At 35.7% G+C, this 12,842-nt stretch overlaps 1 protein-coding gene across 1 annotated transcript in view; it reads left to right on the forward strand.

Annotated features, from left to right (window-relative positions):
* Window positions 1-2,726: 2,726 nt before the first annotated feature.
* LOC7457170 (probable terpene synthase 6) overlaps window positions 2,727-12,842 on the forward strand; it is a 39,114-nt gene continuing 28,998 nt past the window's right edge. Inside the window, exons 1-7 of the mRNA XM_052454358.1 lie at window positions 2,727-2,891; window positions 3,171-3,444; window positions 3,552-3,924; window positions 4,069-4,287; window positions 5,167-5,311; window positions 5,438-5,680; window positions 5,802-6,051. Of these exons, the coding sequence (XP_052310318.1) occupies window positions 2,778-2,891; window positions 3,171-3,444; window positions 3,552-3,924; window positions 4,069-4,287; window positions 5,167-5,311; window positions 5,438-5,680; window positions 5,802-6,051 (1,618 nt within the window). The 5' untranslated portion in view covers window positions 2,727-2,777. The remainder of the gene's footprint in view (window positions 2,892-3,170; window positions 3,445-3,551; window positions 3,925-4,068; window positions 4,288-5,166; window positions 5,312-5,437; window positions 5,681-5,801; window positions 6,052-12,842) is intronic.

The raw sequence follows: 12,842 nt of genomic DNA on the forward strand, positions 1-12,842 counted from the left end.
TTTAATTTTTTTTATTTTTTTATATTAATCCGAGTTGATCTGAATTAATCCATAAAATTCAAAATCTAATATCTTAATCAGATTAACCCTCGAGCTAAATTTAATAACTATGATAGCTACTAAGAATGAAAATAACGTCTTGTGTTCATTGTATTTCATGTAAAAGTGTCATGTCATTTGCTTGTGTTTGGTCAATAGGAGTACGAGATGAATAACAGGTCACGCATGACCTTAATGTTTTTTTTATATATATAATATTATAATATTTACATTCTTATTTGAATCAACTTTGTGATTGATATATTTATTATTAGTATTTTTTTTTTTTGTTAAACTAGGACCTTAATGTTATTTTTTATATTTCTTATGTATTAATAACATATTATAAAATTTGAAGTTATGAAAATACAACAAGTCATTTTTAGTCATTTTAATATCAACAATACTTTCATTAGTATTTTTAACAAAACATATTTAAATGCTTTTTATAGTTCAATTAATAACAACTAAAAGTGTTTTTTTATTTATTTTTTTAAATCATAAACCAAACACACACGAAGCAAATCACGCCAACCACGGTTCGATCACTAATACATGCATATTTTTGTAATGATATTAGCTATTATTTTATAAATAAATATCTATTAAACTAATATGCATAATTTTTAAAATAATTTAATCATTGTTTTTGAATGAGAATAAAATATGTATTTATTTTTAATTTTTATTATAAAAATTTAATTTATTTTTCTTAGATTTATGACTATTATATGTTTTTTTATATAGATGCATGATAGATTCATGATCTTTTTTAATCGAAACTTACTTTGATGATCATGCTAAATTTTTATTTAAAAAATAATATTTTTTTATAAGAAAGAATAAGTTTTGGTCAAAAAAATGAAATACATGAATAAGAAATTAATTTTTTATTAAAAACATTAATTAAAATCATTATTTATACTTTTTGTTAAATAAATCATAAATTATTTATTGTCAAGTCAAAATTAAAATCACATAAAGAAACCGTTTTGATTATAAAAAAATTCCCATGGTTTTATTAATTCCCTTCCCTATAAGCATTTGTTTTTATTAATATATAATTAAATAAAAAATAAACTCTAAAAGAAGAGAAACATATCATTTCAAGTGTATACATGCAATGCAATGTATCTGATCGATCTCCCAGTCAAACATGATGATTAAGGTCTGAACGAATCTAAGGAATCCAAGGCTGCTCCTTGTTTATAAAAAAGAATATAGTACGTATATCTTTTCATCAGCATAGCCAGCGCCGTAGCTAGAAATTTTTCTTCTCCTGGACTATAATATAAATATATATAAATTATTTTTTAAAATTAATTGTTAACTTGGATATATAAATTTTTCAAGTTAACAATAAAGTTTTAATTCAAATACATAACATAAAATATATAAAAAATAAAATTTAAAATACATAAAATTCAAAATAAAAATAAAAATAAATTACACTGTTAAAGTTGCACCCTTTGATGTTTTGTAGAATATAATTCAACTATAATCGAATCCGAATCAATATCTTCAACAAGCTCTCGTTCAATGTAAATCATCATAGAATCTGCTAAGAACTCCTCTTTTATTTTATTAAGAAGTACAGTTTTAACATGTTTCATAACCGAAAATGTTCGGTCTATAGTGATAGTGAAAACAGGCAAAGTCAAAACAAGACGAATCAACCTGTCAATTAAATGATAGTGCTGCGACTTATTTGTTTCAGCTAATCCTCGACATAATTCAGAAATGGTAAACATATTCTGAAAGCTCTCATGATAAATCACATAAATCTAATAATGCTCTAGTTAAAAATAATCAAATAAAAATCTCATTTCCAGCTGCTGCAACTAATGCCAGTTGTAGTCAGTAAGCAAATCAATGAACATAATATGCATAAGGACAATCTCTGAAAAATAGAGTTTGTAGTCAATTGCATGGCCCTGTCTGTCATAGTTAAGAGCACATTGTTTTTACACTTTAAAAATATTTTTTAAAAAAATATCTATTTTTTAATTATTTTTTTGATATTTTTCAATATTATATTAATATCAAAAATAATTTTTAAAAATAAAAAAATATTATTTTAATATATTTTTTAATAATACATTGAACTTCCAGGTTGCAGTCCTAGCTTGCCATTTGATTGGTACATGCCTGCCACATCGTGGCTAGAAAAACGAAAAAAGCTCCCTTTGATTTCATGGAGGAGAATAATGATGGGTTTTGAGTTGTGTTGGCAGCATAAAAGTGGTAGCCGTGTGATCTGGCAATCTAGTTGAAACTATATTATGATTTAATCAGAGCATGTCCTTGCATATGAAAATGTGGTGCGAAGAAGGACAATTACAAGATATATTCAAGAACTCAAAATATTTTGAAAAATATAATTATAAATATTCAAGTATTCGAATAATATTTTTTTCTTACCTGGGCTACAGCCCACCTGAGCCTTGTGCCCTTGGCCATAGCCTATCCTGATCGATCTCTCTTACTGCTCCTTGTCTGCAGAAAAACAATTACTTGGTCAGGCAGCCGGAAATATTTGGGTCTTAGTCTTTGAAATGAAGAGCAATAAGACTTTGATGAATAATTAAGTAATAATAGATGAGGACTGACCAATAATATCAGGGACTAAGCTGAGTTTTTAACCATCCAAAGTGGTCCTATAAATTGAGGTTACATGCTAATATGTTCGCCGGACACTTCACACTTAACCAAAAATCAAGAAATAGTAGGCATCTAAGATGGCATTGCAGACAGATTTACCAGCAAACAGCATGCAGAACTTCCGTCCATTGGCTGACTTCCCTCCCACTGAATGGGGTTTTAGCTTCGTTTCGTTTTCGTTCCCAGAAATGGTAATCAAATCCTTGACTGTCATATTTACTAACGTTTGTAATATCCTTATCTCATATAGGCTTTCTTTTTGCTTTATTAATTACAAATACTAGTTGATCATACAAAAATAAAATAAAGCATGCTTTTTGTTGAAATAAAACCCAGTATAATTATGAAGCTAGCTAGGTGTTGTACTGAGCTCAAAACATTAACAAACACAGTTTCAGTTCTCTTTCTTATATCAAACAACATGACAATCTGTTTGATGCTGATGACTGGAACTTTTACTTTGCCCGCAGGAATTCGAATCATACAATAGACAAGTAGAAGAGTTGAAGAATATTGTGATGGGCATGTTAATGGCTTCTAAAAAGGATCCTGTTGAAAACGTTGAGTTTATCAACCTGCTATGCCGCCTCGGTGTATCATATCACTTCGAAACTGAGATTGAAGATCAAGTAGATTATGTTCATGATTCTCTTCCCTATCTTCTTGAAAATAATGACCACGATCTCCACACTGTTGCACTTTTATTTCGAGTTCTAAGGCAAAATGGATGCAAAGTGTCTTCTGGTAACGACCTAAGCATCTTGCATTTCTACATTAATTCTATACATGGATTCATGTATGGGAGTAGTGTTATATATATATATATATATTGATTACTGTGTATGTATCAGATGTGTTCAAGAAATTCAAGGACACCAATGGTGAGTTCAAGAAAACCATTACCAGTGATGTGAAAGGCAATCTTAGCTTGCACGAAGCTGCCCATTTGAGTGTCAATGGAGAGCAAATCTTAGATGAAGCCTTGGAGTTTTCAAGGACAAACCTAGAGTCCTTGGCAACGCAGTCAGGCCCTCGTCTTGCAAGACACATTAAGTATGCTCTGATCCGACCGATCCACAAAACCGTTCAGAGACTCGAGGCCAGGGAATACATCTCTTTTTACGAAGAAGAAGATTTTCGAAACGAAACTTTGCTTAAATTTGCAAAACTAGATTTCAACAGGGTACAATTACTGCACCAGCAAGAGCTAAGCACACTCTCAAGGTAAATTTATTTTATAATGAGAAGGGGGTACGATTTTTCTTTTCTGTAAAAGTTAGAATCAAAGTAAAGAGCAGCCATTTTTATCTCCATCTTGCAACGATGAGCATCACTGGGCTAAATTTGACGTTATTATTTATATTTCAGCTGGTGGAAAGACTTAAATTTGGTTGAAGAGTTGCCTTATGCAAGGGACAGAATTGTTGAGATGTATTTTTGGGTCAATGCAATGCATTTTGAGCCTCAGTATGCTCTTGCTCGGATCTTGTCCACAAAGCTTGGAGCTTTGATCACCGTCATAGACGACACATATGATGCGTATTCTACGTATGAAGAACTTCAACATTTTACCAAGGCTGTTATCAGGTTTGATTTATTTCCTTTTCTTTAGATTTCCATATTTTCGTAGAAAATATGTTTTCACAAAATGTTTTTCTTATTATCTTATGTCTTGATCATATTGTCAAAAAATATTTTTATGTACGGTAGGAGACTATATATCTTTATTATTATTAAATAATGGATCCTAGCTCCAACTAATTAAATCGTATTTTTTTTTCTTAATGTTTAGTTTTTTATATATATCAATCATCACAATTAATTTTAAATAGTTTTTATTAGCATAACCAAATAATTTTAAAAAGATGGTTTGATATTATAGTTGAAATTGTGTTTTCAAAATATATTTGGCTTGAAAAGTATTAGAATGATTATTTTATTTAATGTTTTCCTATTATTTTAATGTTCTATGTTATAAATTAAAAAAATTAAAAAAAAATATTTTAATGTACTTTAAATGAAAAAACTTTTATAAAACACTCAAAAATAGAAGTTACGGCAATTCCAAATGGCCACCAAGTCCAAATATGACTATTCATTTCTTGTAGGGACTTTTCTGTAAGAAAAAAATAAAATATAGGAACCAAATTTAATATTTTAAAACATTGGGGGTCATGAAAGAAATTTTTCTTTTTTCAAAAAGATATTACAATTCTTCTTAAACATGGTGACAAAATAAAATAAAATCTTAAAATTACTGCTAAAACAATAAAAACAAAATCACCAACTCTCAGAAAAATCTTGACAATTAAGTAAATATTGCAATGGAAATGATTAGAAAAAAAATCATAAATAATATTATTGGCTACAAAATAAATTTTTACTTAAGTTCAAAAGATATGAAATCGAGTTGAGATTTCACTTTAATCAAGAGTATATCAAGGTTAATTTCTTAAAACATTCCAGATGCAATATCGATGCCATCGATCAGCTACCCACGGATTCCATGAAAGCTCTTTATAGGGCTCTCTTAAGTTATTTTGATGACGTTGCAAATGAAGTTAGCAAGAATGGAAAATCCTTTACTGCTGTCAAATATGTGAAGGAGGAGGTAAGATTCAGTTTCTTTTTTCCGGTATCGTTTGGGAGTCTTTTCTCTCCTGCTGTACTTAAGTCCTCTTGGACCTCTCTCCTGTTTTATGTTACTTTTCTTTTTGTTGTAAATACTATCGACCAGATGAAAGAGATGATAAGAACCTACATAGTCGAGGCTCAATGGTGTAACGATCGTTTTGTGCCGCCATTGAATGAGTATGTGCGCAATGGAAAAATCTCGATTGGTTTTATGGCAACGACAACAGTATTCTTCGTAGTTGAAACTGCAAGAATCAAAGAATTGGAATGGTTAACAAGTAAAGCAAAAATCTCCGAGGCAGGATGTTTGTTTCTCCGCCTTATGAATGACATAGTGACCCATGAGGTATAATTACTCGTCCGAAATTCAGCATTAAACCATCCTCTGAGCATTATAATTAATTTATTATTTTTATGAAGAGAAAGAAAATGATTATTATAACATCCTTGCTCGATCATATGTGAAGTTTGAACAAAAGAGGGAGCATTGTGCTTCTGCAATTGAATGCTACATGAAAGAATATGGAGTCTCCATGAACGAGGCAGTTAAAGAGCTTCAGAAAACATGTGCAGATGCATGGAAGGACATTAACGAAGACTGCTTGAAGCCCACTGCCATCTCCATGAATCTCCTTAAGGTGTGTGTCAACAATGCACGTGCAACAGACGTCGTTTATGAGAGCAACGACGCCTACACAAATGCATCATGCTTGAAAGGTCGCATCAGTTTATTGTTCGTGGAGAAAATATCCCTTTAAAGCTAAAATGTTGAGCTCCCACATGTCATGCCAAATAAACCATCGGTGTGAGTGCTGCAAAATGTTTCCTGTAATTTATTGAGAGATAGTACGTACCATTAATTAATAATCTCCCATGCATTGTGTGTTTATGCATTTGTGTATATATATATATGCTTTCAGTAAGAACTAAGTAGTTGCTCAATGTTTTCTGTGATAAAATGAGAGACATTAATGCTCTCCTCCTCTCTCTCGTATGCTATTTGTAATATCCTACTTTAATAAAGTGTGGCATACACAGCTGTTTCTTTTTCCATTCCAAAACTTGTGCATTTTAAGAAAAGATGCTTGTCTAAGATAAATTTCAATATGGTAGACATATAAACATAGTGGAAAATTAAAAGGATATATATCTCCGATCCTACCATGATTGATTACGTATTGAAACAATGGTCTAGAAATTTATGTGCTGTTAAAAATAAACAAACATTCTTCTAATCTATGTAAAACTTTAGGGTTAGTCTGTGTGGATGGAAGACTAGTGTCGCACGTGTGCGGGGATCGTTCACTACTCTCAGGTGAAAAAATGTAAAGGGTCTATTTGGAAAATATAGAGAGACAAGAAATTTTTATCTCTTATCAGTAAAATATGGACTGGGATTCGCCACCTAGTACTCTAGTCACTAGGAACCCTAACTGGTCTCAGAGATCGGGTACGGAGACTGGTTGCGTAAAGGAAAGATATTAGCACCCCAACTACGCCCTACCTAAGGTAAGCTGCATTGTTTTAATGTCTAATAAAAATTATGGTCTTATTGTGTTTTCTAATTGTTGGTCCGTCTAAAGGGTCATGAAAAGCCCTCCTCAATAAGGAGGTTCTTATCTTAATGGAGTAAAACCTAACCGTTTTACGTCCGAAAAAAAAACAGAATTAAATATCCAGAATACATATTACGTGTAATGTCGTACCCCGGATACTAAAAGACAAACAAAATAAAATTTTTGTTGTTTTTAAAATTTTGGCCAATGTTCTCTAGACTTTAATAAACTAGTTATTAAAGTCAAAATGCATGCTAAAACATTATTTTTTGGTGTATGAAAAACACAATTTGATTTTTTAGCTTTGAGACACTTGACCGTATGCGCAAAAACATTTTTTCTTTTTTCAATTTGTTTTTGTATTTTTTGAAGTTTTGACGAAAACTGGGTATTTTAATATCGGATTCTTATTGTTGAAATGAAAAAAAACAGATAGAGATTAAACAAAACATAAATAAAAAAAGTGAGGAAATCACAAATATTAAACAATATTTTTTTTATTTTTTTTGGAAATGAGCCGGACCCGGCCCAAATGCATGGGCTGGGTCGAACCTGGCCCAACTACGTGTGCTGGGCTGGCGCTGCCAGCCCATTACAGTGGACCTCTCCACTATTCACATGCAACGTGAACAGTGGAGAGGCAAACGCAGAAGGAGAAGAAGGAGGTGGAGGAGGAGAGGGAAGAAGGCTGACCTGCGGTGGCGTCGAGGCGGTGCTGCTAGAGGCGACAGGCAGCAGCGCTGGTGGTTCGTGGTGGTTGGCAGTGCTGTTTTTCTTCTCTCTCTCTCCTTTGTTTTTCGTTCTCTTCTCTGCTTCTTTTTTTTTCTTCTTCTTTCGGCCTTCCCCTTCTCTTTTCTCTTCTTTCTCTTCTCTTTTCTTTTATAGTAAACGAGTGAATTATATATTTAACAGCCCCATCAAGTAGGTGAAACTGAACGAAAGATAAAATACAATGGGAATATAAAAGAATAGAGAAGACCAAAGCGACGAGGGACCTAATTAATTAGTCCAGTTCATAATACATTCAGGACTTCTAAAAAGATCTGAGCCTGTATAGTTGAAATTTCTAACTGAAGACTTCAACCAGAAGGCCAAACGGTGAAAGGTGAAATAAAAAATCATATCCTAATCCGGAGCCTTGGATTCGAAGATTAGGCGGTTGCGCGCTATCCAAATTGACCAGTACAGACCTTTGTAGAGGAGGGTAAAAGCACGTCGCTAAAATTTTCCATTAATCAAACCTGACCATTCCTGTAGATTTTGATATGGGTCTTTGTGCAGACAACCTGAGCACCCGAACCAGTTCAAGAAACGACCCCAAATAGACCATGTTATGGGACACCAATGGAAGAGATGATTAATTGTCTCAGTTTCCTTGCAGCAGAATGGGCAGTGAGATTCCTCATAATTAATGATTCTCCTCTCAGCTAAAAAACTCTGTGTACTCAAACTGCCATGAAGAAGAAGCCATATGAACATATCCACTTTTGGAGGGGCATAACCATTCCATAGCAGAACAGGGGAGTGATTATTTTCAGTGGCCGATAGACTATCAAAAAGAACGCAACCTGATTGAGCTGAGTACATGCCAGAGCTGTGAAATTTCCATAACTTGCGGTCTGCACCATCTGAGAAAATGAGGCCACGCTGCACCTCTGCGATCAAACTTTCCCTCATGTCGTTTTCACGAGGCCGAAGGGGTCGTCTCCAGGATAGGTTGAAAGATGTATCTGTCAAATTATATATATCTGCAAGGCTGGATTTTTGCTGCAGGGAGAGGTTATATAATCTGGGGAATAAGAGTTGGAGAGTGGTTACAGAGCCAAGCCAAGAGTCAGTCCAAAACCGGATGTTCCTCCCATCACCCACCTTGAACCCGACATTTGCATTTAAAAGATTGGCAATGTTTTGTGTTGAGAGGATTGCCGAAACAATGCCATGCCAAGTTGGAGATAAAGAACCTGTAAACTCAGGGATACCGTTAATAAAGTGAGGTCGGTATTTTAGAAGAATGTGTTCTTGCCAGCCTCCTACCACTCCATTATCCAGATTCCATAGCCATTTAAATAGCAAAGCCAGATTTTTGTTGTGGATGGATCCCAGCCCAAGACCACCAGAAGATTTACTCTTTATTACCTTGTGCCAAGCCACCTTAAAAATGCCATGAGATGTTGAGATTCCTTTCCAAAGAAAAGATCGGGTTAGAGATGAGATGACTTTAATAATACCCTTTGGCATAGCAAAAACTGACATGTAGAACAAAGAAAGAGAGCTTAAGACTGATTTAATTAGACACAACCTTCCCGCCATGCTCAAAAAATTCCCTTTCCATGTGCTTAGCTTTGCTCTGATAGTGGACAATACTGGTTTCCAGGTAGAGAGTCTGCTGGGATTGGCTCCAAGAGGTAGTCCAAGGTACCTGACCGGGAAAGTATCACTACGATAGAAAACTGAGTTTGCCAGGCTAGAGGTGTAGTCGTTGTCCAAGTTGATACCTATTAGTGAGCTTTTATAGAAATTAACTTTCAATCCGGAAATGATCTCAAACCAACGAAGTATCCTCTTGGCATGTAGAAGAGAGGGAAAATCATTTGGCAGGAAAATCAGAGAGTCATCGGCATATTGCAAATGAGTTATGTAATGTCCTGGAGCAGTCTGTAAGCCTTTGAAATAACCTGAAGCGGATGCCCTATTGAATAAAACTGTCAATCCCTGAACTGCGATGTCAAATAGGAAAGGAGAGAGAGGGTCCCCTTGCCTGAGACCCCTCTCCAGACTAAATTCTCTACTGGGGGAACCGTTTATCAAGATGGCTAATTTAGAAGTGGATAAGCATTCAAAGATCAACTTCCTCTAGTGTGAGCCAAAACCCATGTATCCCATGCTTGTGTCAATATGTTCCCACAAAATTGAGTCAAAGGCTTTATGGAAATCTACCTTCAGTAAGAGGCCATGCTCCTTCTTGCTGCGCACACCATGGACAACCTCATTTGCTATCATGAACCCGTCTAAAATCTGTCACCTAGCAATGAATGCAGACTGGTTAACACTGATTACATCTGTCAAGACACGTCTAAGCCTAGTGGACAGTAGCTTTGCCACTATTTTATATAACCCGTGAATCAAGCTTATCGGATGAAAATGTGAGAATCTGCTCGTCCCCTTTGATTTTGGAATCAGAGTTACAAAAGAAGAGCTGATACCCTTTGAAAGTTTACCAGTTCTGAAAAAACTTTTAACCAACATAAAAACCTCTGAGCTGATGATATTCCATACCTTTTTATAGAAGGAGAATGTGAAACCATCAGGGCCAGGGGCTTTAGAAACATCACAGTCCCACACAACTTTCTTAACTTCTTCCATTGAAGGTGGTCTTTCTAGCCAAATTGAATTTGCTTCTAAAATTTTGGAGAACCCCGAGCCTCCCATTTCAATTCTTTTACACGTTGGTTTCTGAAACAAGGATGAGAAGAAGTTGACAGCGCCTTCTTTTATATCATTTGAGGAGACTAGGTGACTACCATTATGATCAATCTTACTAATGTAGTTGCGGTCTTTCCTTAGACTTGCTGATATGTGAAAAAATGAGTGTTTTTATCCCCCATTTTACACCAGTTTTGACGAGATTTTTGTCTCCAGCTATCTTCCACCCTTCTGTTAACCTCCCATAAATCAGAGTTCAACCCCTGGAGCTTTATTTTTTTGGTCTCAGATAAGTTTTCAAGTGTTGTAATGGAGTTCTGGATGTCTGCAAGTTTTAGATTCTGATCCCCGAAAGTGGATTTATTTCATTGTCTCAGCTTTTTTCCCATGATCCCCAGCTTCTTAATCAGACTAAACTCACCTGGAAACTCCTTGCATCTATCAGACCAGAGGGCCTCAAAGTCTGTTAAGAAAGAAGGGTGCGACAGCCAACAGTTTATGAAACGGAACGGCTTCCACCCCCAGTCTACCTCAGGGCTCTAGAGGAGCAGCTGACAATGATCGGACATCCCTCTAGGGTAGCGACAAAGAGATAGAGACGGGAACTGCAACTGAAATTCCGGGGAAGCAAAAGCTCTGTCAATGTGGCTCATAGACCCACCCCTAAACCAAGTGAACCAGTGCCCCTGCATATTGAATTCAACCAGTTCACAGTCGGATATAAATCTGCGAAATGAAGTTGAACCTGATAGATTGAGGTTACCACTACTTCTCTCATTAGCGTGTAGAGTTTCGTTGAAATCGCCTATCACCAACAGTGGCAGTTCAAAAGCAAACTTAAGAGTGGTGATTTCTTCCCACAGATCAGCACGTTCTTTCACTGAAGATGCAGCGTAGACACCAACTATCATACAATTAAAAGAAGAGGGAATATGCGTGCCACATAGGCTGATCCACTACCCTCCAAATTCTATAGAGTTAACTTCAAAGACAGAGTTATCCCACATTGCTATAATTCCTCCTGATTTCCCTACAGATTCTAGAGAAGTCCATTTGACAGTTGCAATATTCCACAGATTTCTAATGAAGGAGTCACAACAATTATTTTTCTTGGTTTCTAAAAGAAAACAGATACCAACATTATTGTTTATAAGCCTATTCCGGATGAAATTTCATTTGTGTGCCATACCTAAACCACAACTGTTCCAAGCAAAGATATTCATAAAGAGAACAAAACCAAGGCAGACTACACTGAGCGGGGTAGAAAACTTACAACTGATTAATTGATGTCCACTCATCTACTTCTCTTTCAATGTTTCTCATTATTCCTTCTTCCTACCCTTTTAGTTCTTGCGGGTTTCCCAGACCTAGAGCCACAACATCTTGTATCATTTCTTGAGTCTTCTTTTCACTGTCAAACCCATTGTCTTGATGCTTCATTTTGAAACCGAATATTTCCTTGTTGGATTCCTGAGTTTAAGGAGTCTGAAGAATAACAATCCTCCATAGTGTTAGCAACACTACCACTGGCTTGCAGCAACTTCAGTTTTCTTATTTTGTGGCTATTCCCGTTTGCGTTTTCATTTGTCGCGTCTGCAGAGGTTTGTGGGCTGCTTTGAGGGTTCAACAGGGGTGGTAGATGGAGATGCTTGCCATTGGTTTCATCATTCATGGAGGCATAGTTATGGTTCTTTCCAATGCCGGATGACTCGAGAACAGGGGATGACATGGTGCCTTGTAGAGGTGTGTTATTTTGGGTGCTGGTTACCTTCATTGCAAGAAGGTTGGTGCTCCATCAGAAATATGAGCTGCAAACGATCTAACTTTCATCATATTCTTCCTTTTGCTGAATGAAGATTTAGGTGCAAGCCCTCTGGTTCTTCTAAGCTTCTTATCTTTTATTTTTCCTTCCAACTCCATTTCCACTACTTCTTGTGGTTCTGCCAGGTCACGTATGAATGCAGAGAAAGATTGTTGATGTGTATTCTGGCTCTGATTTTGGACTAGTATCATGTGTCTCGTTAGTTTTGGGGTAGGCCTTATAACCTGGGCTGAGGAGGCTTTAGTGTGTGTTTGTTTTTTATCGAGGCCCACTCGTGAAAAGGATACTGCTGAGTCTTCTGGGCTGCTGTAGCTGGTTTCTGCCACTTGTATTTTTTTTCCCAATGGTGTCATAGCATGGCTTTGTAGAGGACGACTGGGATTGGTAAGAGGCGGTGTGCAATTGCTGGTTTTTTATCTGTAGCTTGTGTGTTTCCTTAGTTTCAGGAAAAAGGCAGAAGGTTTTGTATGTTGTGTCAGATTGGTCTAGGTTGCTGGGTAATTCAGTGTACCTTGTGTAGAGAATGATAGAGGGGTCAGTTTGCATGTCCTTGTCCTGTTGCTCTGGTGAGGTCCAGTCAGCTTCTGATTCATTTATACTGGCCGGCAAAAACTCTTCTGGAGGTGTAATTTTACTGCATGTCTCGTCATCTGATTCTGCAGTGCCTGATGTATCCATTGAGTATTTAATTGTGGTAAGCAGGGGGC

Source organism: Populus trichocarpa, chromosome 7, assembly GCF_000002775.5.
Source record: "Populus trichocarpa isolate Nisqually-1 chromosome 7, P.trichocarpa_v4.1, whole genome shotgun sequence".
NCBI classification, from domain to species: Eukaryota; Viridiplantae; Streptophyta; class Magnoliopsida; order Malpighiales; family Salicaceae; genus Populus; species Populus trichocarpa.